Source organism: Oryzias latipes, chromosome 4 (assembly GCF_053564925.1).
Source record: "Oryzias latipes strain Hd-rR chromosome 4, Olatipes_Hd-rR_3.1".
NCBI lineage: Eukaryota > Metazoa > Chordata > Actinopteri > Beloniformes > Adrianichthyidae > Oryzias > Oryzias latipes.
In genome coordinates, this window is record NC_136240.1 from 32,690,619 (window position 1) to 32,718,382 (window position 27,764).

Consider the following 27,764-nt stretch of genomic DNA (forward strand, 5'->3'; position numbering starts at 1 on the left):
CAGAAAGGAAAGCAGAGATTTGAGACGAGCGATGAAAAGAACTAGGGAGAGAAATGAAGCTGGAAGCACGGCCGCATCTCGTCGCCTCTGATAGTTAAACAGAGTTGACTTAAGCTGATGAGCCTGGCTGTGCAAACACAACCTGACTTCATCTGAAATCCTGAAAAACAAATGACGCCGTGGAAAAGCGGAGCAAAAACTATTCTGATGCCCCTCACAGGGTTTGGATAATGCGACGTGAGCGTCTCCTCTGTAGACCTTAGAGTCTGTCTGTGATCTAAATTAAAGAAAGTGAAGGTGTCGACATGGCAGCCCACTTAGTCGCTGCTCACTCCGCAGCGGATCCGCCTGACAGCAAAGGTCATGACACGAAGAGAAATGAATCTACAGATCTGGATCAACAACTGTAGGATCTGACAGAGCATCTGTGGAAGCTTCAACCAAATGATTCGACTTCTCTCTAGTTCCAATACGATCATCATCTGATCTATTTTCTAAGCGTTCTCAGTGGTCTTTTAATGATGAAGATGCCGTTTTTAGCCAATAGCTACAAAGCCTGTGTCGTTTTCCAGGACAGTTTCTCTTTTTAAATGATTTGTTTAAAGATTTTTCAAATAAGGGAAAAGAAAAACTTTCAAAGACAGAATTCAAAAACACAATTACAGACAAAATAATAAACAACAAAAATTAAAAAATTATTTAATTAAATTATTACACAAACAATATACTGTGCTACCAATCGATGTCAAGCATAGAGATTAAACACCTCACACCCACAAATATGTACAAGAATCCACTGGGTCGCTTCTAAAGTCAAGGAAATGACATGGTCTAAAAAAAGAGTAACCACATGTCGGAAAATTTAGTTTCAGAGCCATTGAGAGAAAGTCTGATTTTTTCCAGCTTAATAAAAGAAAGTGAGTCTTTATTCTATTGTGAATGAGTGGGTAAGGATCTTTCCAGTGTATCAGGATAGTCCGCCGGGTCAGCTGTGTCAGAAAAGCTACAACATTCTCTGACCAAAGAGAGCGGGAGTGATTGTCCAGACCAAAGAGAGCTGTCATTGGGGATTGCTGCACTCTGACGTTACAGACAGAGGAGAGAAAGTCAAATACAGCGTTGCAGAAATCAGAAAGATATATATGAGTGTGATTTGCACGGCCTAGATTACATTTTACATAGTTAGGATGAGTACCAGGAAAAACTCTAGCAAGTCTGCTTCTAGACCAATGAACTCTATGAACCACCTTACATTGAATGATACAGGGCCGGGCATGATGAGGTATGAATTCGTCCAAGCACAGATCTCCACTAAACATAATTTATGGAGCTCTTCTGACCAAGCCACTCGTAGATGGTCAGATGTTGCATCAAGAATGGATAATAAAAGGTTGTAAATTTTGGATAGTGTACTCTTCAGAGAGGGGTTGATCCCCATCAAAGGATCAATCACACAGTGGCCATTGGGACACTGGAAGGATCAGGAAAGCAACAACAGATAAAGTTACGAGCCTGCAGATACCTGAAGATACCTGAAGAAGTGAGTGTTTTGTGGATAATAATAAAAATGAAGCTGAAGCTCCCTCTCTGTAAAAGTCTTTTACTGAAACAAGACCATGACTTCTCTACAGGGCAAAAGTCTTATCAGTAACTGATGGAGGAGACAACGGGTTAAAATAGAGTGGTAACATGAGGGATATTTTTGGAATCAGAAGTGCTGTTTGACTTGAGTCCAAATCTTTAATAGGACATAATTTCCGCAGAGCAGCAGGAGTTCATTGGAAATTCTCCTCTAAGTCTTGGGCAGGACAATTGGCTCCTGCCCCCCTGCCTTCTGCTAGCTTACAGCCCCTCACAACCTCAACCTAGCAATATCAGAGCTATCCAGCCGTACAGTTCAGATCCAGATTCCAGATGAGATGAGGAAAACAGAAACGTTCATGGATCTACTTGTCTGACAGTGGATGCATCAGAATGGAGCAAAGCGGAGGGCTTGAGGCCTGTGCATCACAAATACAAGCTTTTTTGTTTTAAATGGCCTTTTTTTCCGTCCTGATTCATAACGATTCAGGGAAAAAATAAAATACCGAAATGTAATTTTTTACCTTAATTTTCTTTATATATGCCCTCCAGCCTCAGATAAATTCCACAAGATCATGTTAAAATAGAACAGAAGAACACCATTTTCATTGGAACTGGTCTTCAACCAGACTGGAATGTGGACACCAGCGTTTCTCCTTCAGTGGCTTCTCAGCACATTTTTTTGTTTAAACTAGGTCATACCAAAGACTCTTTCCTAGATTCTCCTTTTTACCTGCTACCTGTTCAAACACACAGAAGTTCAGACTTGGTCACATGGGGCCGGCTGTGGTACAGCAGTAGGGCAGTCGGCCTCTGATTGGAAGATTGCAGGTTTGATTACCACCTTGCCCTTTTTTTTTTTTTTTCTTTTTTTTGTCCTGTCCAACAGCTGGGCAGACAGATGAGAGCTGAGGGCCTCTTGTGTTGGACATATTTTACTTTAACAAGAGGGGTTATTAATCTTCAGACAAACCAAAGGTATGTCTGAATAAACCCCTTTTGTAATTGAGGCCAAACTTTATTAATTTCAATCATGTTTGAAAATCTTTGGTGTTGGACCGGACGGAAAAGGAAAGAGGGGAAGAAGAGAGAGGGACGTTAGAGAGAGGGGGGGGTAGGAGGGTGATAATAGGAGGGGAAGGGGGATAAGACCATGAAGCAGCATAGAGCAGACAGGTTTACTGGTTGTTTATCATTATGGTAAGGTTCAAATGTAGTACAAAAAGGGCGGGGCCTGTCCACACACACACACTGAAATGTTATAAACACACCTGCTAGCTGCAAAAATGTCCACCTGTCGACATGTACACAAAACAGATAGTGTTCACACACGCATACTTATGCCTTAAAACCAACTAGTGTGAAATATTTCAGTCATTCAATCATGCAAACTGTTAGTGCAAAGGTGAGCTAACACCTGTGCTCAGGTGAGTGTTTATCTTCTTCTAAAATGGATGGTGGAACGTGAAAAGAAGGAGGGAGAGTGCCCAGCCATCCCCACCCCAAGACCCCCACCGCAGCAGCAGCAGCAGCAGCAGCCGGAATCCCCCCAACGCCACACGGGTACCGGCAGGGAACAACCGCCGCCCGGGCGACCAAGCCCGCCACCCAGGCCAGGGCCAGCAGGGCCGCCGCAAGGCCCCCAGAGCCAGAGAGCAGGGAGGCACGGAGGGAAAGAGAGCGCCGCCCCAGCCCAACCAGGAGAGCAGCCCCCCCGCCGCGCCGGGAGAGCCCAACGCAGGGCCCCACCGGAGAAGGACGCCCACAGCCCCAGATGAGCACCCCACCACCACCCAGGAGTTCCGGGCATCCCCCCCGCCCCAACCCCAGGTACGAGCCAGGACCCCCCAAGGGAGACCCGCTCCGCACTCCAGGCAGCCATCCGCCCGGCCCACGGTTGGTCCAGGGAGGAGCAAAGCAGGGGCCCGCCGCCCCCGCCCAGGAGGGGGGAACCCCGGGGAAAAAAGAGGGCCCACAAGGGGTGTTGTAAATATGGCCCGACCAGACTCGGCCACAGTTGGAAATTTGGCGGGGCCCAGCGCTCAGGAGCAAGGACCAGAACCCACCCCCCAGGGAAACGAACACCCCCGGCTCAGATGTAATGTGAACCCCCCCACCGCGCGGAGAGAGCACCGCCGGGCCCAGGAAGCCGGCACCCCGGGGACACGGCCGCCGTTGCAAAGGGGCCCGTACCCCCCACCAGGGAAGAGGTAGGGGACAGATGGTCCTAGGTCCCACCTTCCTTGCAAAATGTGTGTGCGTGTATGTGTGTTTGAGAGGGTGTGTGTGTGCATGTGTGTGTGTTTATGTTGGGATGTATATGTTGAGGGGGGAGGGGTGTGTGTACTAAGGGGGGTGCAGTTAAAATTGGCGGGTAGGGCACTAAGGGGATATCTCCTGATTACTCACAGTGATGTCCCCTCACCCTCCCCACCAAGGGGCCCTAAATGTCTAAGGTGCGATTAAAATTGGCGGGTAGGGTGCTAGGAGGACATCCGCTGCTTGCTGGCAGTGATGTCCAAGCGACCAGCGTTTCTCCTTCAGTGGCTTCTCAGCACATTTTTTTATTTAAACTAGGTCATACCAAAGACTCTTTCCTAGATTCTCCTTTTTACCTGCTACCTGTTCAAACACAGAGAAGTTCAGACTTGGTCACATGGGGCCGGCTGTGGTACAGCAGTAGGGCGGTCGGCCTCTGATTGGAAGATTGCAGGTTTGATTTCCACCTTGCCCTTTCTTTTGCACAAGACACTGAACCCCACCTCTGGTGGACAGTTGGCGCCAGTGTTCGGCAGGGAAGCCTCCATCAGTGTATGAAGGGGTGAACGGGACTGTGTGTTTAAATGTACAGTTAATCAGTACGGCTGCTGCGGGTTTTGGGGTCGTCCGGGTCCGTGGAGGGTCCTAGAGAGGAGCGGCTGCATCCCATGTGAAGCGCAGGTGTGTCTTGCGATTCCCTTGAGGCTTGTTCAGCCTCCTTAAGGGACGTCATGAAAATGGAATGCACCATTGTTGTGCATGTGGTAAGTGTATTGTAAAGTATTTGTGATGATAATGGAAGTTACACGGATGTACGGGTGATGCTGTCGCACGGTGTCCTTATGCCACGCTTTAGTCGTTAGTGAGGTGTGAAAAGCAAGTGCCTGTAGGACGACAGTCTTATTTCTTAATTTCTAACCATCAAGCTGCAGCAAGAAGCATGCACGTATCATGTGAACAGCATTAACGGGCTGTGTGTGCATTAGAGTAAGCAATGTAAAATGTGCATGAAAACTCTATGGGTTCACTGAGCGGGGTACCAGCTTGATATTTTTTGTACCAACTGCAGACCCCCGTATCCACCCGTAAGGACAGTTGGTGCTGAGGATTCACATAAACAGATAAACAAGCCTGGTTGTAAAACATACAAATAGGGAAAACAATCACTAATTTAGAGGAGAGAAACCATCAAAGCAGTTACGCGCTTCACTAATGGACAGCATGTCTCATGTCCTGTTGGACCTGGAAGTAATTTCCACCGATTCTCACAGAACAGCAGCTAAAAGCAGCTGAAGTGTTTTTTTCAATGATAACAGAAAAAAAGGTTGACATGTAAATTTTTTTATAAATAAATAAAAACCTAAAACCTCATTTATTTGTATAAAAAACAATAAAACCAAAGCCAGCAATCATTACAGTTTACAGCAGCAGATCAACTAAAGCTGTTTGATGTTTCCGAATATTTAATATTTTATCACGTGGTGCAGAAATGAAAACACAAAAGTGAATCTTTGAACTATTTACAATGAAAAGTGTTTACGTCTCCGTTTTTCCAACCGTTGCTGAATTTCCAACTAAAAAAACCTGAAACTTCTCCTTCGGCAGATGTCATCAAAACACGACGGACGGGATTTCCAAACTCTCTTTTTATTTAAGGAAAAATCGAGTTTCTGTCCATGTGATCTTGATTCTGAGCCGCAGAAACAGGTCAGAAGCTTCATACCTGCAGCGGTTCTGATCCTCATCAACACAAACTAAAGTGTTCAGTGTGTTTGATGAGACAGACAAACCCTGGAATAAGGAGAGCTCAGCAGCTCGTAAACTGCGCTCGCAGCACCTACACCTCCCTACAGAAATGAATCCATACATTCCCCTGACCTCCTTCACCAAGGTTGTCCCTCCCACAACATTTCATATAAATTAGAGGCTCTGCTTCCAACTTTGATCACGTTCAGAGGAAGAGCGCGGCTCCCGCTGCATGCTAATGTCTGCAGCGAGAGGAGGGAGGGAGGCGGGACAACTGAAGCGGCGCTCCTGCAGTTTGCTGTCATGAAAGCACTTTCATGTTATCGATACTCCCTTATCCGTACAGAGGTTGATGCGTTTTCCATTGGTTTTATGACAAACTGGAAAAGAACGGCATGATCCGAAGCCGTTTGTCTTTATGATCTGTCCACATTAACGCCTCCCGTTTCGAGAAATCAAGAGGTGGTCACGGGTCAAAGGTCAGCGCAGCTAAGCGGGGACACACACTAAAAACCGAAATCATCAAGTGAAGCAAACAGCAGTTGAGGCCTCGGTCCCGTGCTCCCATACGGCGGGGTCGACCCGCACAGTTGCTGCAGGGTTCTGGGTTGTCCCGGCTCATGGAGGGTCGTAGAGAGGGACGGCTGCATCTTAAGCTGCGTTTACCCCAAACGCAATTCTCGCTTCAGGGCCGTCCAATTTCAATGTTAAGGTCCTGTGGCGCATCAAGAGGTCAAAAATCTGAATGTTGAGAGAATATGTCTTATGTCAACCAATCAGAAACTCAGCTTTAGCACATGAGGTGTAGATTACGCGATCAGCATGTAATGTAAGTTCTAAAACCAACATGGAGGAGAATCTGATCATTCTCTTCCTGAACTTTGTAATATATATTTTTTATCATTAAGGCAACAAAAAATAAGTTTTTCTGAAGGTATTCTTATTCTCTCCTCGGCCTAATGCGGGACAGGAAGTGCTTAAACGGTGTCACAGAGAGATGGAAGTACCGCTGAACAGTCAATGCTTCCATGTGCGATGAGACGGCACATCTGTTGGTAGCTCCTCCCACACGTGTCTGGATCGTCCGGCAGCCAATTTGACGCACAAATCCCGCTCAGTGTGAACGCAGCTTTAACGGGAGAGCAGGTGTGTCTCCATGTCTTTCATGACGTCCACCTCCAGGGATGTCATGCAAATGGAACGTACCATAGTTGTGCATCATGAAGTATTCTTATGGCTAATATAAGTTAGACATACTTATGATGTACAAAGGATGCTGTCGTCTGGCGCCCTTACACTCTAGTAAGTAAGGTGTGAGTGCTCACCACATGTGAATGCTGCGCACACGGAAGGGTTCACAGAGAGTCTACCACCTTGATATTTGGTGCGAGTCACCGTGTACAGGTTTGCCTGTTTTTCACCTGCAGACATCCCCTTTTTACCCATAAGGGCCGCTGAGACGAAGGCTTTAGATGGACATTAAAGTAAAGATGAAATCATAAATATTTCCAAACAGGCACACAGTTAAAACTGAATGAAATCGTTACAGAAACCAGGAGCTTTAAACCTTTTAGAGCAGAAATTTATCAGCTTTCCTCTCGAAGAAAACTCTTGTACCACTTTTTTCCACTCCACTGACTTCACATTTCTGGGGCTACTCTCACTTTTTCCATCATAAAAGTTTGTCCTCTTCCTGTGATCTCAGTGCATTCCTTCCTTCTCTTCACTCCTTGATGTGACACCCCCCCTCCCCCCCACCCCCCCGGCTCCTCTCCTCGCAGCATCACCCTTGATATCTATTTCACTGCCATCAGCCAGAGAAGAGATGAAAATCGATTCTCCTTCCAGCTTCTCTCGGGTTAAGGAGAAAGGAGAATCGGTCAGGAAGCTCTCAGTGAGGCCATCCATCTTCCTGGCTTTGAAGTCTGTCGGCTCTCATATCAGCACTGAACTGACGGAGAGACGAGCAGGAGCAGCAGTGTTCAGAGGTGGAGGAGCAAAGGCTTCATGCTGCAGGAACTGACCTCAAAATATTCAAATCCTTCACATACTTTAGGGTGAATCTTCTGCACAGATGATCCACTTTCTGCTGAGTTCTGTTCATCATTTGTTTTTTTGGTCAGAGTTTCCTCAGCTCCAACAGTTTTATGGTTACATTTTGTTCCCCTTTGGTTGCAGATCAGTCGCATGGACCCATGTCTCACCGGTCTTCAGGTTTTCAGCCTCCGATCTTTGAAATTAACCTGAATACATCTGAAGACGTCAGTTATAGCGTCCTTTTAAACATTTTGAAAAGTTAGCACAAGCAGAATCAAGTAAGGGATAAAGCCCGACGAGGTGTTTGTTATGTAAAGGATAATGCCAGATGAAGTGTGTGCTATCAGAAATACGGAAGCCTAAACCATCTGACATGACGCAAAGAACGGTTGCTTCTGTGAAGTCCATTCATTTCTGATAATGGACACATCGAAGGCCATTAACCCGCTTATACTGTGGTCATTTCATAAAGAAATCACTTAAATAAAGCATCAGTTAAGAGAGAGAGTTCACCTCTGAGCTCTTGTTTTTGTCCAGATAATAAAATTAAAGTTTGGTTCTTCAAAAGAGAGCACTTCTCTGGGTCCTTCTTTAGTTGAAAACAGCTGATAGGAGCTTCACATTCACTTGTTCATCAACCCCCAGCTTGGAACCACCAGCCTGCATTTCACCACCGGCTGGTATCTGAAGCAGAGTTTAATTCAGAGCAACAAAACGGGCGTCTGTCACGTCCGAGTACATTTCAGGTTTCAGGGAAAAAAACTGATGGTTTTTTGAAAAATCATCACAACATTTCTAGAGCTTTTGCAGCTGAAAAGTTGCTCATTTCAGAAAGCGCCTCAGTTTCAGTAAAGGGCGGTGAAACTTTTGACGGTTGTCGTTTTGGACGCTGAGTGGTGTGAAATGGACAAGCTCTTCATAAAAGAGAAAGTCAATAACATCAGTCGAGCTGAAGATCTGCTGATGCCAGCAGGAGGAAAAAAGTCTCCAGTCTAAGAGGACGCACCTCCACAGGCACGTATTTTCACGTGAGCTCAGCCCCGTCGTGGTTCATTCTGCGGAAAAACACCAGCACGCTGCCTGTGCACGCTGTCGTTTCATTACTGCCAGACTGAGGAGGTCTCCGGTGGAGTCATTATCTTCATCTCTCACGTGGGTTTTCTGCAGAAATGAAGTTCATTACACCGATGCTGGTAATTGAGAGCTCCAATGTTTGCTTAAAAGAGCTTCCATGGAATCGGGACCTGCAGGAACACGGTCACATTTTCCTGCAATGTTTCCAAAGGAAAACAGGATTTGGCGCAGGGCAAAGCGGCGGTGTGACATCACAGATCCGTGGAATCTGCTGGGAGGCAGAATCCCGGCGTGTTTGCCATCATTTGCATGCTGGGCACAGCCGCACACAGCTCGGGTGGCTGCTAACAACTAGCTTAACTTTGTTCTGCAGACAATGGTGTTCAATTACTGAGAACTTCTACAGCAGCTTGGTGTTCAGAGGGAGATGGAGAGCACCTGCCTGGAGAAGGATTAGAGCTGTCTGCTCTTCTCTTAAAGCCCATGAACTCAGGGAAAGGAGAAGCAGACTTCTGAATGAGCATTCAGAGGTGGAGAATCCTTCAACACACAATGAGAGAACTCCAAAAACACAATTCGGCTCTTTGAACTTCTCTTTCCATGAGAAAAAAAAAGGAAAACCTCCCTGTGGCTTTTCACCAAATGCACAACCGACGTTCCGGCTGGACGTTCATTTCTTCCTCCTCAGAGGTGAACCAGCATATTTATTTTTTTGTTTAATCCTCAGACTCAGCCTCCCTTCTCTGCTGCTCACTTTGAGAAGATGTGAGCGACATTCTTCGCCGTTACACGTGTAGGTAAACACAAACACAGAAAGACGCATCTCTTACCGTCACAGTCGCCCAAGTGGGCCACGTTTCCGTGTTCAACATCTTGCTCGAACGGCAGTCTGTGGAGGAGAAGAGACAGAGTCATTAATCAGAGGACGCTGAGGCACAGCCAGCTGCAGATCCTCTGATAGACCCAGACTATCCCAGCGCTCCAGATAAGGACAACAGAGCGTTCAGACACGTGTGTTCAGAAAGGAACTCTTTAAATCAGTAAAACAGTCCCCTTCAAGGAAGGTTTTTCTAGTTGTAGTGTAAAGATAAGACTCCATTATTAAGCTTATGCAGGAACGAGTCCCTAATATTTCCAGATCAGACTTTTTTACTTTCATATGAAACGTCTTTGGTTGAAATATAAACTCTGCATCTTCAAATATTAACGCAAGTTGAGGAGTTTAAATCAAATGTGCTTCATTTATTCATGTGTAGCTCAAAGACAGAAAACTCTCATTCAGAAACAACGATCGTATGATGAAGATACCAGGAAAGCCTTTACAGAGACTCAAACAAAGCCTTGAAAAGCTGGACGTTAATAATTCCTCTCAAATGATGAAATATTGAATTTCTGCAGCTCATTTCCCATTCGAGACTCCAGGGAGCAAAGAAAACTCAACGGACAATAACATGTGATGAAGCAGGGAAGCCGGGAGGAAATGAGAGCGGCTCGCAGGCCAGGTGCTGCCCAAGAAAAACACAACTGCTTTTGGTTAGCGCTCCGGAATGGCCTCTTACGGCTCAGCCGTGTGTCGGTGTGTGCGAGCGAGGCGTTCAACACAAAATGCTGGAAAAGCTCCAGGTAAAAGACTAAAGGGTGTAAAAGGAAAACTGTTGTTTTTAGAAGACAGATGAACCTTTAAAGAATGTTACCTTAAAGATCCACTATGATGAAAATGGCGTTTTTTGTTGTTTTTTACATGTTCTTGTAGCATTTTTCGGATGATTACGGGCATTTATGGAGAAAATTAGGCTTAAAACTAAAGTATGTCTTCACTCATATCGCTGTGAATCAGGATGAAAAAATAAAGTAAGAAAAAGCCGTATTTGTGACGTAGAAACTACGCTGGGCGGGAATTTGCTCCCTGTGCTGCGCTCTCAGCAATGGGAAGGCGGGGTTTCTCTGCACCAACAGTCCCACCCACATTTCAGAAGTCAATTTCTAATGAACTCCTGCTGCTCTGCAGAGACTATGTCCTAGAAAACGGCACAGGGTCTTAGATTTTGGCTAAAAATGGCATCTTCATAAATAAAGACCACTGAGAACGCTTTGACAACAAATCAAAAGACTCGCAGAGTGGGACTTTTAGGGGAATCTGTTTTATTTGGATTTGGTTTTACGTAAAACGCTCAGATTAGCAGAAGCTTTGCCAAGATTCTCAACTTTTATTTCTCATACCAAACAGGAAGTACCTGCTGGTGCCAAAAAACCAAAATCCCATAAACGTTTCGTTTATAGAGAAATAAACAGCTATTACTCAGTCATTCTATTGGTCAGAATAACCATTCTTGATCTGATACCTTTTTTTTTAGCATCTTGATAATCCTCTTTTTTTTCCAGGATAGTTTTTCTGTAGTTCAAGTTATTCAAGTTCCAAACTGACCAATCAGATGCCTTTATAAATGTAGGTGGAGCCTGCTGGGCCCAAAGTCCAACATTCAAAATGTTTGATTGTTCCAGTAGCCTTCCAACCAGCTCGTTCCTGGTTGGTGAGAGTTGTTGCCATAGAAAAATTCAAGGCTTCTGGCTCCAACATGGCGGCATCCGTATTACAAAAAAAAAAAAAAAGTCAACTGAAAAAACTTTGGTTGGTTGGGGCTGAAAGAAAACCATTTTCTATATATGACATCACACTCAGTCCAGTTCTCTGATACAGTCAATGGTCCCATCCATCCATCCATCCATCCATCCAGTTTCTCAACCTGCTTTGTCCTTTTCAGGGTCAAGTGCTAGATTCTTACCTGGACAGGTCGCCAACCTAGAACACGGTGACACAATTGCACACCCATACACACTCTCAGTTACACCTAGAGACAATTTAGAGTAATTAATCAACCTGGGATTTGAACCAGGGCCTTCTAGCCAACCACTAGCTAACCACTCCACCACCATGCAGCCCAGTTGTGTCCCAGCAAAAAAAAAAAAAATATATATATATATATATATATATTACTCTGGTGGAAGAGACCACACAAAACAAGAAAGGGGAAAAAGCTATTTCCTCGTGTTGTACACTGCAGTACCAGCCCCCTAGAAATAAGTAAAACATTTATGAAATCCGAAAGATTTTCTCTAAATGAGCAAAAAAAAAAAAAAAATCTGCCAATGGGAAAAGAAAACGGGTCTTATTCAAATATGAAACAACGCGCTGCAGACTCTAATGGAACCATGAAGGCCAGACACCCGGAAGTTCACCTGCGTGGTCTGAAGTCAGCTGTGACGGTCACATCACGCTCCACATGAACGTTTGGTCCTTTTATCCAGAGTGACATCAAAGAGAAAGAAAGACAACAACGCTCCAAACCAACAGAGAGGAGGTTTAATGAGCATCCATGCATCATTCAGCTTCAGAGATTTCTATCCGGGACAATCTGGTGACAAATCCATTTAACTTCATGTCAGAACTGTTATTTTGGAAGGTTTCTTCCTTTCATCCGAACTCATCGAGGTCCTCAGATCGGGAGCAATTTTTGCAGTTTCTGCAACAATGAGACATAAAACTGGAATTGTTCTCTTTAGTTTTATTCATTCAGACTTCCCCCTTAAAACACCATCCATGAACAGAAGCTGACATATGCATGAACACACAGCATCAGCAGTTTTCCAACCTCACATGCAGTTTCAGGCTGAGGCTGCAGCCGAAAACCCGGAGCAGGATCTGCTCCACTGGATTGGTCTCAGGAAACCAGTTTTCTGCTTGAAGCTGAAGTAGCTCAACAGAAAAACTGCTCTGACTGAAGAGACTGTGACTGGGGAAAGCTGCTTGGGTCTATGCTGATGATAAAGGCAGAAATGTCAAAGACTGAAGCAGCAAAATGTACTGGATTATAAAGTTTATTATTAATACACAAAGGACAGATCAACCCATAAAGTCCAACTGCCCTTATGGGTGGGTAGAAAACAATTCTACAACACGTAAAGGTGAGTGAGAGGGAAGCATGGGAGACGCAGTACAGATTTTTCATTATTCAACCCTCCAAATGCTGCCGACTGTGATACATGCACGCTTAGTGCTGCAGCCTGACTGTAAGAAATGAAGGAATCGGCCAATCAGAGTGTAGTTTGCGTGGACATCCTACAGGCGTCCTACAGGGACTTATGGATCACACGCACACCCTGTGCGTACTCTCAGGGCCGATTTGTACTTCAAAGCAATTTGTAATCTCTCAGGTTGCATTGGTCACAGGGCGATCAGAGAGGAATTGTCCCAAACGCCGGGAAGAGTGACACCTGCTGGTGAAATTTTACACCCGTAGTGCAATTGCAGGCAAATTGCGTCATTTAACTTAAATTAATTTCAGGGATTAGAGGACGCGATGAGGAAAACTTTGTTGAAGAAGGTAAGTGATACCAAACTTCACACACAGAGACAGAGAGATAGCGAACAACTAGATAGAAAATAGAGCAAGTTACTGAAATTAAAGTTTATATCTCATTTCTTCCAGCACTAGAGAATGCAATTCGCCCCTTTTAAAAAAGACTTTTTGTCTCTGTAATCCCTGCCTCTGTTTGGTGGATGAACACACCACTTCACTTCCTCCTCTGCCTTTCATGTACTTACGCGCTGGCAGATGCGCTGGTAGACGCAGCATGTGTACGATCAAGATGTTCGTGCTAAAAAATAAACGCTGGAGATGATCGCATTGGATGAAAAGTAAAAAACGCCACTCAGACGTTCATCACGGTTATCGTAAAGTCATAGCCCAAACCAGAGTATGAACCAGACCGCATGATGGTGGCTATGATTAATGCGAACGCCGATCACTGTGAAATATAAACTGGCCTTCACCTTCCTAACGACTAGAGCGGGGCGTAAGGTCACCGTGCAACAGCATCACCCGTACGTCATCAGTGCCTTTAGCTTCCATCCTTACAAATACTTCACAACACATTAACCACTCGCACAACAATGGTACGTTCCATTTTGATGACGTACGAACCTCAAGGGAACTGCAAGACACATCTGTGCCACCCTTAAGATGCAGCCGCTCCTCTGTACAACCCTCGACGGACCCGGACAACCCAAAAACTTATAGAACCTGTCCGGGTCACTGGGTCGGTCTGTGACTAAAGCGTTAATCTGATGATGAGGATTCAATTTGTAGCTAAAAAAGCAATAAGTATCATAACGTTTTTTAACAGTTGATGGCATTTCAGAAAAAAATCCGGACAATTTTTTAAACAAATGTTATCTGTATGTAAAAAGTCCGCTTCTGTCTGACTGACTGACAGTCTGATGCTACGTGACCCACCGCCAAGGTCTTCAGTTTGCATCATTGCAAAAGGAGAAAATGTGCTGTAACTCTATACTGAATGGATTTCTGAGCCGACCGCCTGCAGTAAATCCAATCAGGAGGCCTTTAACGGCATAAGCAGACGGCCCCAGGTGGTCTTTGAGGTCCGTGTTCTGCTGGCTCCTCACCTGCGTCGGAAAGCCTAATTCAATGAGGAGACCTTTGATTTCTCTGTGGTGTCAGAGGCGGGGCTAACACACAACAGTCACGCCCACAACGGCGCAGAAAGAAAGAAAGAAACAAATGCAGCGCAGTCCGGTAAGATCAGAACCAGATTTTCCAGATGACTTTAGTCCAGACGAAACCGTGAACTCCCAGAGCAGATTAATATATGATGGGATGTTCCAGCAGGTCTGCTGTCAGAAAAATAATCAGGGCAGGAAGTCTGTTACAGAAGAGACGCTCAATGAGGCGGGGATGCAGCCTGAAGGCAGAGGCGGATACCTGGTTCCAGGTCTAAGGAACGAGCAGGTGCTTCCTCTGGTCCAGCCGCAGTATGGATCCCTGGAGGCGATGCAGTTCCTGGAAGGACAGAACCAAGAGATGGATTCAGAAACACAAGAGGGTTCAGTGTAAAGTCCAACCCATTGGTAAAAGACAAACTGATGTCCAAACAAAAACAGACAGCTACTGTTCAAGTATTTATCAACAAGTCACATTTACAAAGGCTGGAGGATAAAACTTCCTCACGTGTTTCTTCTTTAATCCAGCATCACGCCATAAGGAAAAGCATTTTCTCAACACAGAAGGGTAAAGAATCTGAAGTTTTATGTTGAATGGTGATCAGTTCAGCTGCAACCTTGATCATCTTTTCATAAAATATTGGCTCGCATCAACAGATGCAGATTTCTTAAGCTTGACCGTCCTTGAACGGATTCATAAACTGTGGATTTTTACGAATGTTACAGCTTCACGCAATATGAGGAAAACTCCAATATGGTCTAAAAAACATAACTCACTAAGATTATTCCAGTTTTTGATGTTCAAACCCTCCATTTGCTCATTCTGGATCTAGCACGACTTCAATAAGGTTTATTGAGGTCAGTAAGGTCAGTGGACTGAAGGGTTTTACATATAAGATTTGCTGATAATTGAAAAGAAAGCCAAACAAATCCAGGAAATCACAGAAATTTCTTGAGAAAGGTCTTGAAGCAGCCAAAGCGTGACTGAAAGACCCCGAAATCACTCACACATGGAAAATTAGCCTCATATTTAAACACAAAAACACACAATCTGAACCCTTGGAGGAGAAACAAGCAGTTTCTCAATGTGCTTAGAATTACACGCTTCTATGATTTACAAGGTTCAGTGAACGCAGCGCCACGCCGCGTGTGTCGCCGTGAGTCCGAGGAACCTGGCAGGTCAACGCCACAGGTGTCATGTCTGTATCTCTCATGGATGTGCGTGTGTTTGTGTGTTTAAAAGAGAGTGTTTAAGTGGTTTTTGTTGTATTGTTGTCTATATGTGTTTTTGTAAGTGTGTTTATAAGTTTGTGTGTTTGTATGTTTTATTGTGTGGGTATGTGTTTTCATATGTGCATGTTTGTGTATTTCTGTCTGTGGGTGTGTGGGTGATTTGTATGTGTATCTAGGTGTTTTTGTGTGTGTTTGAATTTTTGTTTGTGTGTTTTTGTTTGGATAAGTGTGTTTTTTGTTTTTTTTATTTGATTTTGTTCTTGTATGAGTGTTTTTATGTTTACGTATGTTTGTGCGTATGTGTGTTTTTACGTGTGCTTATGAGTATGTTTTTGTGTTTTTTTATTTTGTGTGTGTATGTGTGTTTGTTTGTGCGTTTTTGTTTGAATGGAGCCAGCGTTTTGCTTGGTTTGTGTGTGTTTTTGTATTCCTTATCTGTTTGGATTAGCATTTTTTTGTGATTGTGTGTTTTTGTAGGTGTGTATTCTTTTTTTGTGTGTTGTTGATTGTGTGTCTGTGTGACATAACATGTATGACTTATCTTAGAAATAAGTGATCCATTCTTCATCATCAGGGGGTAAAACTGGTCTCAGCAAAAATTATTCAATTTGTCAAACGGACGTTATTTTACAATTGAAAAACTTTCTTGATAAAATCATTTTTATGTGACAGAAAATAAGACAATCTTTGTCCTTTAAGACTCAGCTTTTGCAGCGTTTGTGTGTTTTTGTTGGCATGTGTGTTTCTTCTTTGTCCTCAGAGAATCTTGTAGTAAAATCTTCCGTTTTTGCAGAAACCAATGACATTCCTGCTGAACATCTGTTATTCAGCCTAGTAGAGAAAACCAAACTTCCTGTCATCCATCAGAACTTCATCAGACGCTCCAGATCACAGGAACTGAAAGGGGTTTTGTTCTTTACAGCCCAAAGAGAACGTCGTGGTTCCTGTCAGACGACCCCCCCCCCCCCCCCCCCGGCTGGCCGTTTGGGCGGAGGCTTACTTCATGCAGCGGGAGTGGAGCTGGCACCGGGCCACCGGTACTCGGACCACGCAGGACGGGAAGGCGAGGAGCAGCGTGCGGCTGGCCCGATCCAGAGCCAGAGACAACATCTGCCTGGCCTGAGGAGAGTCCACGGCACACCTGCAACCGCACCACAGGGGGAACAACACAAAGATGCATGAGCCAATCAGCAGTGCGAGAACGAACCCCTGACCTCAGCATCACGGCAGGAACGACCCCCCCCCCCCTCCCCCTCCACACGCACACCTCACGGTTTAACATGTGCAAAACCAGAGAACCTGAAAGAAAGAGCTTCAGACAAACTAAATGGGTCTGGTTTTCCAGACTCAACCCAAACCTGAGCCGTACTTGAAACCAGATCTTTTCTCACAAGGACAGGTATTTGATCCCTTCCTGGTTTGGCTGGTTGGCCTTCTTAAAAAGAAACTGACCGCCTGTCATCCCGATGGTCGGTTCATTTGAACAGAGAGAGAAAAATACTTGAAAGAATTTATATAGATTTTTTGGAGCTTCACATTAGTATCTGAACCCTCTTGCTGGGCAGTTTTAGTACTTTCTGGCCAAACCCTTACGAGCAGACGTTTCAGGTTTCTACACACATCAGGAGGATTTCTGCTCCACTCTTCTTTGCAAATGAATAGAAATCTTTCAGATTTGGTGGCTGTTGCTTAGCAACTCTGAGCTTCAGCTCTCTCCAGAGGTTTTCTATAGCACTGAGGTCCAGAGACTGGCTGGACCGCTCCATGACCTTGATATGATTTTTTTGTCAGCCGTTCCGTGATGGTCTTGTATGTTCTGGGTCATGACCCATCCACCCATTTGAATACCTTCTGGTGGAGGGAAAGAGGTTCAGGATTTGACGGTACATGGCTCCGCCAATCCCCCCCATCCACATGGTGAAGTAGCCCTGTGCAGAAAAACACCCCCAAACCATAATGTTTCCGCCTCCGTGCTTGACAGTGGAGACAGTTTTCTTGGGGTCATCTCCAGCATTTCTCTTCCTCCAAACCCGACGGGTTGAGTTGATGCCAAAGAGCTGCATGTTGGTCTGATCTGACCACAGCACCTTCTCCCAATCTCTCTCTGAATCATGAAGGTGTTCAAACTTCAGGCGGGTCTGCACATCTGCCTTCTTAAGCAGGAAGACTTTGCCAGCTCTGAGTGTGACACAGCCTTTCAGCTTCCTTTTGTCTTGTTCTCAGTCCTTTGTTTATTGTGCAGGTTGGCTGTGGCTCCTGGTGGGCCCCGCCCCTTCACCTGTCTGTACCTGGAGTGGCACACAGCTGCCTAAACTTTAGTTCATTTGTTTTGTGCTATTTAAACTCCCCTCTTTCTGTGCTCTGTGTTGCAGTGTGGGTTTCTGTCTGGTTCTTTTGACACTCTTGGCTTTGCTAAGAGCCTGTGTTTTGTTAGGTTTGGAGTTTTCTTCCCTCTTGGAGTGGTGCCGTTTGTTAAATTAAATTATTCCCCTCACTCCGCTTTGTCTCTGCGTTCTTGTGGCGTGAAGTCTTACCAGCGGTTTTCTTGGTGCCTGTGGTTCCAGCTGCAGTGAGATCAACAACTAGCTCCTGCCGTGTTCTTTTAGGCCGATTTCTCTTTGTTCTCCAAGATCATGGAAACCCCACCAGGTCAGATCTGGTTTGGACCCCGGGTTGATAGTCGTGTTTTACCAACTGTTGTCATGGTAACCCCCATCTTCTTGCTGATGGTTTTGAAGTCCATTCCGGTCTGGTGCAGGTCTACAATCTTTTCCCTTAAACCCACTGAAAGCTCTTTAGTCTTTCCATGTTGGAGAGTTTGGAGTCTGACTGATGGACTGATTCTGTGGACAGGTGTCTTTTCTACAGGTGATCAGTTCAGGTGACAGATTGATGGGGAGAGTCTAGTTGGTCTGTGTGAACCAGAACTCTTAATGGTTACTAGGGGATCAAATACTTCTTTCCCTCAATGAAATGCAAATAAATGGATATCAATTCTTTAAAGTTTAGTTCATTAATTTTCAAATGAACGGACTATCAGGATGACTGACTGTCAATTTATGTTTAACTGGACAAACCTACAAAATCAGCAAAGTACGAAAGACGTATTTTACCCCCGTACCTGCAGGTCTGGGCTACAAGAGATCTACATGGTTTATGGTAAAGCCACTGCAGTGGACCCACAGTCGTTGAGAATAATCTATCATTCTGGGGGGGCTAGGCTGCTAGTCTTTCTTCAAAGCCATCAGCATGAAAGGCGGGAGGGCGGACCGGCTGAGACGTGGAGAGAAAAAAAGGCGCCGACGCCTGGAGCACAGAAAATCAAAGAACTGAACTTCAGTCAGCTGGGAAACAATGAAAGAGAACGCCATCTCTGTTAGTGTTACATTTCATTCACGCCATCTTCTTACTGTAAGCTGCATCTAACAGGTTTACATCTGTGCCGACCTAAACCTGGGCTGTGTTTCAGGACTTCATTTCTGTGCATGTGTGAGGGCGTGGCTGCAGTGAATCTGATTATCCAGATTCCTGCTGTGGTGGTCGGACCGTCATCGGCCTCCTGGTGAGCCCACCATGCACACTGAACTATGCCAAAGCAGCTGGCTCCAGTCATCCTTAAATCATGAAAATGTGCTTCAAGGAATGTGCTCGTGTTCTGCAGGAGAAAGAAAAGGAGTCAGGTCCTTTAAGAAATAAGACTTTGGTTCAATTTCCTGCAGAAAGAAACAGGCATTTATGTGCGCAGGTGCAATTACGGCAGCGCAGAGTATTTAGAAACATCTAGTTTCTTTGTAAAACGCCTCTAATTGGCCTCGGTGAAAGATAATGACTAAATCTGCCTGCATTAGTGATGTGCGCCGTCATCATCCGCCGTGTGCAACCGCGCTCCTCATCAAAAGACGAAAAAATGCAGAACCCAGCTTATAAGACGAGCGCAGTCGGAGTCTGTTACGTAACTGCAGGCATCCGAAGCAGCCTCAGAGGTGCGGGCCTCGTGTAAATGCTAATTAGAAAAGCTGGAGAGGCTTCGCCCTCAAATTCTGCCGCAAAGCAGACACCAAACATGATTCCGGTCCTCGGGAAACGAGTTTTTGGCTAAAGGAGACGAAAACCGTTCCTAAACAGCTTATTTCCTAAAGAATGGAGGAAGTTTCAGTTGAATCATTGATCAAATGATTGCTCACAAAGGAAAAAGAGCTTTGTCTTTTTAAATAACCCTCCCTCTAAGTGAGTCCTGCAGATCATCTTCAGCCTTCGGGTCTCATCTTTTCAACCTGCTGTTTTTCTCTTCTCTGGTTTCTGATGAATCATCCCAAAGATGAGTGTTTATGAAGAAAAAGGAAAGGTTTTCTGCATGACTCAGGACAGGTTTGATTTCCAGAGAAACCTCATTTTTCTTTTTTTCTTCCTGTGAATCATTTTCTTGGCTCCTCACACCTCCAGGTGTCCTTAGATGGAAACCAAAGCTCTTGTTTCTTTCAAGGCATCTTCTTAAGTTCATTTTTTCTGCTTTGAAATAAACATTTTATTCAATTTTCTTAACCTTTGAGAAACACAGAAAGGCTGACATGCTTTATAACTATTTACCAAATAAGCTATGAAGATGCAGGGCACACATGATGGTAAATAATATTTAATAATGAGAGGACTAAAATAGCAGCTCATGTGAATCTATACATCCCACAAAAATGTGAAAAACTGTCAAAGTTGCTCAGAATCTGGTGACTGTAATTAAGCCTGTTTCCCATCATTCCAGGCAGCAGCTCGTGGTCTCACCTGTCGGGGTTAAAGCCTTCCAGCTCTTCCAGGAAGACGTTACTGCTGGTGACCGTGTTGTCCTGGTTCGGCATGATGAGGAACTTCAGGATGGTCCCCCGGTTGGACCCCAGGAAAAGGACGGTGCGGTTCCTGGAGGGGCCCGCCTCTGTATCCACCACGATCTTATTCAGCTGGTACCTGGAACAGACGGACAGAGCGAGGCGTGAGCGAGGCGTGAGCGAGGCGTGAGCGAGGCGTGAGCGAGGCGTGAGCGAGGCGTGAGCGAGGCGGCTTAGCGGCTGTTAGGGTGCTCAAAGGGATTTGATGGAAGGTCTAGCATTAAATGAGTCATTTTTGAGAAAATATCAAGAATTTTCTTCAAGTTTCTAAATGTGTAAAATTTAGGTCACCGATAGGATGAACCAATGGCAGCGCAGCAGCGGGACGAGGGATCAAACTTCATATTCATTCATGCATCAAGAGTGCACTTGGAAGGAGAGACGGAAGAGGAAGATGGAAACCAGCTTCCACAACAAACGATGCACGAGCGTGCAGGTGTGCAACTACATGCATTAACTGTCCCTTCGGCATGGATGTGACTTTTGCAGGTCAACATCTCAACCTCAAACCGAGTCAGTGAGGTCTTTCCTGATGTTCGGTGAGATTCCTTCTAAAAGCGAGTCCAGTCCCACCTGACCATGGTTCTGACGATCCAGGGCCGTTGTCCCAGTGACGGCACGGCCTCGTCCATGAGGGGATGGGTCTTCACGAAGTTCAGCATCTCGTCGGGAAAAGAGTTGGAGGAGTTGAACTTGGACCCTTGAACAGCACAACCGCCGGGTCTGGAGACATTCATTAATGTGAGCAGTTCATCAGAACAAAACACTTCTCTGAGAAAGAATCCTCTATGTTAAAGTGCAATGTCGTCACTTTTACGGCTTGTTTATTCTAACTTCATATCTACATGAAAGATTCCTAAAAGAAGCTTTAGCCATAAAAGGTTTCCAAGCGAGCATTCTGCATTTTTGCACCTCGGCTTTGGGATGACTTCATCTGGTACAGGCGTCCAAATAGACTCGGGTGATTTCTGCTCCTTAAACCTCCCGTCGAACACGGCAGCCAGCTGCTCCATGTCAAAGGCACACACGGCTGAGCCCGGGATGCTGTCGAGACAGAGACAAGACGCTGCTGAGGGGGGGGGGGACAGGAGCTCAAAGAGCAGCTGATACAAAATGACTGTCAGTTTCATGTCAAGAAGCCTTTTCTTCCTAAAGGGGAGCAGAGAGAGGGAGTGACTGCAAAAGAAGAGAAACGACGGATTACAGACGGAGAACAGAGGCTGAAGCTTCCAACTGGAAGAGATAGCGGCTAAAAATGGAGGAAGGAAGGAAAACAGACGCTTATACTGAAATGTAATACAAAGCACAGACAGACAGCTATGGCCTGTATATGGGAATCGTTCCAAACAGGAAGTACCTGCAAAATCCTATAGACATCTATAGAGAAACAAACAGCTGTTATTCTATTAGACAGAACAACCGTTCTGGGTCTGATACCTGTTTTTAACATCTTCTTGATAATCCTTTTTTTTAATATATCAAGTTACTTAAGTTATACACTGACCAATCAGACGTCTCAATAAAAGTAGGTGGAGCTCACTGAGCCCCACGTCCAACGATCAAAATGTTTGACAGGTTTCCTGTAGCTCATTCAAGGTGTAGGAGTGTGGCCTTCCAATAAGCTCACTCCCAATTGGCCAGAGTGGTTGCTATAGAAACGTTTACTCAAACCAACCCACTGTTTGCTGACGTCTGGCTCCAACATGGGTCTAACTGTATTGCAAAAAAAAAATAAAAAAAATAAAAGGCGACTAAATCGATTTCATGTAGTTGGAGCCGGAGGTTGAGCGTTTACTGTGGGTGACGTCACACTCAGCCCTGTTCTCAGGTTCAGGTGGGGGATTCAACTCGTGATGTTCACCAAAAGAGCCGTGCTGGGGTTCCTCCTATGTACATATATGGTCAAACAGGAAATGAGTCACAGCTTCTCATAAGATTCAGGATTTCAGTAAAAATTAAGCCAGCAGAAACCCACTGCTCTGACTAGTCCAGACCCCCTCCCCAACAGTACTAATCACTAGAAGAAATTTTCAGTAAATACATAAACCTTCAGACCGCCCACTTGCCCAGAGCTGATCTCCCTTTTTTCTCATTGAGGTACAGAGAAACAAAGGAGATATCCCAGAGTCCGGATGTTCCCGACGCCTCCACTGGCTCTTCCCGTGGCGTCCTCATCAACGACTAACGGTGCACATGGAGTGAGAACCGGTGACTAAGAACTAGCTTCACATATTAACAGCATGAGTCACCTGGGTCCTGCTTCTGCAGATTTTCACACACAAGCCCCATCTGGACCTTCTATCTGCCCCCAGGATCCGGTCTCAAGCGTAGAGACGTTTCAGAGGGACGAGCAGCGCCTGAAGGTGCTCAACGTTCTGCGGGTTGGGATTTGGGACCGTTCCAACGTGGAGGAGCTGCAGGCGGATCCGCTGACGGCTGAAGGTCTCTGAGGGCCGCAGGCACCAGATGTTCGGTGCGACACCTCTCCCAGCTCTGCTCGGCTGCCAGCTTCCTTCACCTCTCCATCCTCCCACCTCCACCCCCTGGCTGATGGTCTGTGGGTCTGCCCCGTGCACCGCTGGGCGGCTCACAGAAGAAAAGCCTCGGGCTGTTTTTCTCTTAGAAATGGAAAAATTGGGATTTTCTTTCTCTGTCCTCTTAATGCACCCCCTCCATGCATGTCCTAGAGACTTGCTTGCTGTTGGTGCAATTTTCCAATTTCTTACTTCGCCCTTTCTTGTTGACTGAGGGTGGTGAGGTGGGGGTGGGGGGTGGTGCTTCAGAAAGCATGAGCTAACACCAACCTTAAGGCTATAGAATCACAGTTTTATTCATTCTGCTGCAATGAAACTAAAACCTCTGAGGAAGATTTGAACAAAAACAAAAAGAGTTTTAATAAATCTGCTTTTTCTGCTCCAGTAAAAGTTGTCAATATGGGGCGGGGGAATGAAGTTGAACCAGGACTGGCTGGCATACAACAAAAGAGAGGTTTGATGTGAATAAAATCTGTTACCAGAGAATTTATAATCACGAAAACAGAGAAAAGATGGCTGGGATTCATGAACGTCTTCAGCGTTTGCAGAGTCCCACCGCGTAAGCGGTTGTTTGCATTCTACAGCTGTGTGCCTTTATACGTCCAAGCACGAAGCAGGTGGCCTTTCATCCAAACCGTGCAGTTCTGCAGGGAAATCCTGCTTCTTCTCCGGAGACTTCAACTGACAGAGCTCCCACAGACACCACTAAACGGATCATCCTTGTTGCAGTCAACAGTTCAAATGGGTCATAGGTCAGGTTAAACTATTGACTGTACATAAGAACAGGACTGAGTGACCCCACCCCTCTGATGTTCCAAACAGGAAGTACCTGCTGGCTCCAAGAAGCTAAAAATCCCATAAATTTCTATAGAGAAGTCATTCTATTGGTGAGAATAACCATTCTGGCTTTAACATCTACTTGATAATTCTCATGTTTTCATGATACTTTTTCTGTAGTTCAAGTAATTCAAGTTATAAACTGACCAATTAGATGCCTCTGTAATAGTGGGTGGAGCCTGCTGGCCCCCCACGTCTCAAATGTTTGATTGACAGATAAGCCCAGTTTCTAATGGTCCATCAAGCTCACTCCTTATCGGTGAGAGTGGTTGTCATAGAAACAGTGACTCAGACCGACTCGAACCAATCACCAATTCCAGTCGGGCACAAATCGTAATTATTAGCTACTCCTCATGATCAATTTTTAAAAAGTTGGTGCGCCATCTAAAGGTCCCTACTAAGTCTGAGACGCTGATTGGTCAAAGTTCAATCTGGTTTACCTTTCAACACGTGTTCAATGGCGGGGCGTCTTGTAAGTAAAGCACGAAAAAAGTCCTGAAAACTTGCGTAGCTAGATAGTTTTGCACACGGAGGCCCGAAACACCCGTCTACATAGACTTTTCATTGGAAGTGGCCACTTGAGCACAAGTTGAGAATGGCGTCTTCCTCAGATGTAGACAAACCAAAATTCTCATTATTCCATCAACTGACATCTCCGTCTGTACATCCTTCTCTGTCCCGCCACTGCAAACCTGTTCTCCTCCTACTCCTCGTCCTCCTTTTTTAGCCTTATGAGTCCATGCCAGGCTTTAAAATAGATGAACACATAAACGGAACATTTTGAAAGAAATCTTTTACCCAATAATGTGTTGGTGCTACTTCAGACTTTACCGCTTTATACGACGAGGAAACATTTCCTTGAACATTCAGAGTTCACACAGAAAGCTTAGCTCTTTCAAGCCTCTCCTGCTGATGTGACCCTGTGTGGATGCACAAAGGAAAAGGCAGCCCCCCCGGCAGTATTAGATATGAAAACAGAGACTGGGGGAATCCTCTACTGCTGTAAGATGAAGCCCGGGGCTCTGCAGGCACAGGAGGAGACGAATAACTCCAGAGTGTCAAAGCCAGACCATAAATCCCGGACTCATCTCATCGTTCCCATCCTGCAGCTCAAACTGGACGCCGCACAAGGCCGTGTGGCGTGCGCGGACGGCTGCGCCTCCTCTCCAGAAGTCCTGCTCCATGCTGCTTTCCCCGCACGCTGCCAGCCAAAGCAATTTGTCTGGCAAGCACTCAACACTGTGGCATTGAGGGCCACACAGAGCCGACGGGGGCTTTGCTCTTCTCCTCGCACGTATTCTAAGGGCTGGGCGATCAATGGATTTAATGGATTCATTCAAATTTGTTGTTTTAGACTATTTACTTTGGGGGAAAATTTAGACTTGATTTTCCCAGCTCACTGCTCTCTTGTTGATCAGAGTAAAGTCAGTCCGCCGGTCTCTCCCAAAGCGCAGACGTGAAAACAGACCCTGATGCTACGATGCTAAATGCTATGATGCCATCGTTCTTTGATGCTGTGCTAACGAGCTGCTCCATGTGTCGCCTCCCTGCGATCACGGGCCCCTTTAAAGTCACACTATTTTTTCACGTAGCGGACCTTAAGACATAAATGCAACAAAATGAATTCATAGAACATTTATAAAAACTGTATTTTGTAATTATAATAAGAGGCACTTTGTATAAAACTTTATTAGTAGCATTAACATTTTCAGAGCCGCCGTTGAGCTGAAAAAACAGACTTTTCTGACTCTGTCCTTATATTTAATAGTTTTTCTTTTTTTGGCTCTCATTTTTTTTTTTACAAATTCAGTTTTTTCTTTTACCAATAAATAAGTAAAAAATAAGCTCCACCATCCGAATCTGCTCTGCAGATATCATATCTGCTCTGCCCGAATCTGCGACCTCCCCAGGCATCCGTTCTTTACAGTTTGAACCCTTAATATTGTTTGAATAGTATTTTATTTACTACTAAAAGTTTGTCATTTATTAAAAATGAGGTGGATGTTACTGTTCTTCATGTATCTAAAAACAAAAGTATTTTAAGACAACACAAGGGAATGCTTTCAAAAATGTAGAAGTATTACGTTTTTATGTTGTAGTAAATATTCCACATTTTTAGGGAAAATGGGCTTTATTTTGTATTTTTGTTATTGTTTTTGAAAAAAATAATACACAAGGCTTTAGAGTCCAAACACTGGAAAGATGCTTCTCTATGAGAAGATTTGTGACATAAAAAGCTCAACACTGTTTAAACAAAGAAAATGAAAAGGAATTTTCTAGGAAAAAGGATTAAAAATGAGCCTTCATCTGGTGTTTTATGGTATCCTTCATGAAAACAACATTAAATATTTAGGAAAAAACTCAGAAAAACCTGAAATAAACCTCACTAAGATGTGTATTGTTCAAACAGACATTTAATATTTAATTTTCTTATTTACGTTAAAGTTTTGTTTTGGTCTATATTCTGAATCTGAGTCCTGGATAATTGTAGTCTTTATCACCTAAACTGATCATAAATATAAAAATGCTGGTTGTTTACTTTGTGTCTGACAAAAAACAAACAAACCTGAGTATAAAAAAGCATAAATAGGATTTTTACATTTGTCAGTAGAGAGTTTTGTCTCCGACCTCTTTAAATCTCTGGAGCCTCATGCTTCATCTCATGGGGTTTTTAGGAGGGCATTAATGAAGCGTATCATTAGATTTTCTGTTTTGAAGGTTTTTCATCTGAAGAACATCGTTAATATCAGGAGCTGAGGCTGTAAAACTTCAAATCTCATCTGCATCTGCGTCCAGGAAAGTGAGGCTCAGGCGACAGAAACATAAAGATTTGGGTTTTTGAACCCTAACCTGCAGTAAGTTAGATACAGGCTCCATAAAAAGATGGAGGACCAGTGAAGCGTGCCTTCAAGGGGCTTCTGTCTAAATGAGCTTTTGCTACTAGGAGTAGATTTTTATGTGTTATTTCTGAGGAGAGGCTTTTGGACATAAAACTTCTGATGTGGAGCCTTTCTGCTGCAGTAAACATCCTCTGAAAGAAGCTCCACCTCATCCAGAAGAAATGCCGCCTCCATGTTTGGGATCAAAATGATTCCAAATGAAACTGTTTGTTCTGAGCATCCTCCTCATCTTCTGCCTTTACATGTCTGGATTCTGTGGTTCTGAACCCACATCTGGAACTTTTTCATCTGGATCTCCTTCCTGTTCCTGCTTTACGTGACACTTTTCTGGGTTCTGTCTTTCAGGCCCTTCATCCCCCCCTTTAATCCTCATTTTTCCGTCCTGCTGGGATTCTTCCTCAGCTGTAAAACTCCTCACTGCACACTTTCAACACTTTTCTCAGACAGATGTGAACATTTTCAGTCTTTTCTGTCTTGTTTAAATTCTCAAAGTTTCATAAAAAATAAATCCAGTTTTATAGATTAGAAAAAAAAAGATCTGATCGCGGTTGAGGATTTATGTTGTTGCCAAACTGAACATAAGCAGAACACAGGAGAAAGATTGACACTGTCTACAGCCAATCAGAATGCAGAATACAACGTGCTGTTAAAAAAAAAAAAACGTGAACATTTTCAGTAAAAGAAATCTGTGATATAACGAGACAGTGAACTGCAATTTAAGCAAGGGAAGATTGTACTGACAAAAGTGATGTTTAATAAACAACAATTTTCATTTTGTAGAAAATAAAATGTCTTAAACTAGAAGTAAACAGCATCTGAGTTCAAACATAAGAAATTTTTAGTCTCAGTACAAAAATTTCCAAATTCTTGACCCTGTAGATTATTCTGAGAACAGAAATGATTGTTTGACTGAAAGAAATCAAAGGCGCTTTCGTTTGCACAGATAATTCTACATACCACACTCACAATTTAAAAAACTGCACCCACCAATTATCCATCTCTATATTTAAAACCAAACTTATGTATTTGACAAATACTGCAGCAAATGTCCTCATTTTCATTTGTAAATGTTTTTCTGTTTATATAAAGTCCAATTTACGACAAAAAAACCCTAAATAAAAACCTCTAATCTGGTTTAAGCGTTCACCAGTTTGTGGGCGGATTTTCT

General features: G+C 44.4%; 1 protein-coding gene across 3 annotated transcripts in view; it reads right to left on the reverse strand.

The window, feature by feature from the left end:
• The window catches only part of sema6bb (sema domain, transmembrane domain (TM), and cytoplasmic domain, (semaphorin) 6Bb), a 141,172-nt gene that overhangs the window by 18,449 nt on the left and 94,959 nt on the right, over window positions 1-27,764 (reverse strand). For all 3 annotated transcript variants that reach the window (XM_023954529.2, XM_078946304.1, XM_078946305.1), the window contains 6 exons: window positions 21,238-21,369; window positions 20,899-21,048; window positions 20,225-20,404; window positions 16,449-16,589; window positions 14,478-14,555; window positions 9,528-9,586 (listed from right to left, as the gene is read on the reverse strand). In XM_023954529.2, the coding sequence (XP_023810297.1) occupies window positions 9,528-9,586; window positions 14,478-14,555; window positions 16,449-16,589; window positions 20,225-20,404; window positions 20,899-21,048; window positions 21,238-21,369 (740 nt within the window). The remainder of the gene's footprint in view (window positions 1-9,527; window positions 9,587-14,477; window positions 14,556-16,448; window positions 16,590-20,224; window positions 20,405-20,898; window positions 21,049-21,237; window positions 21,370-27,764) is intronic.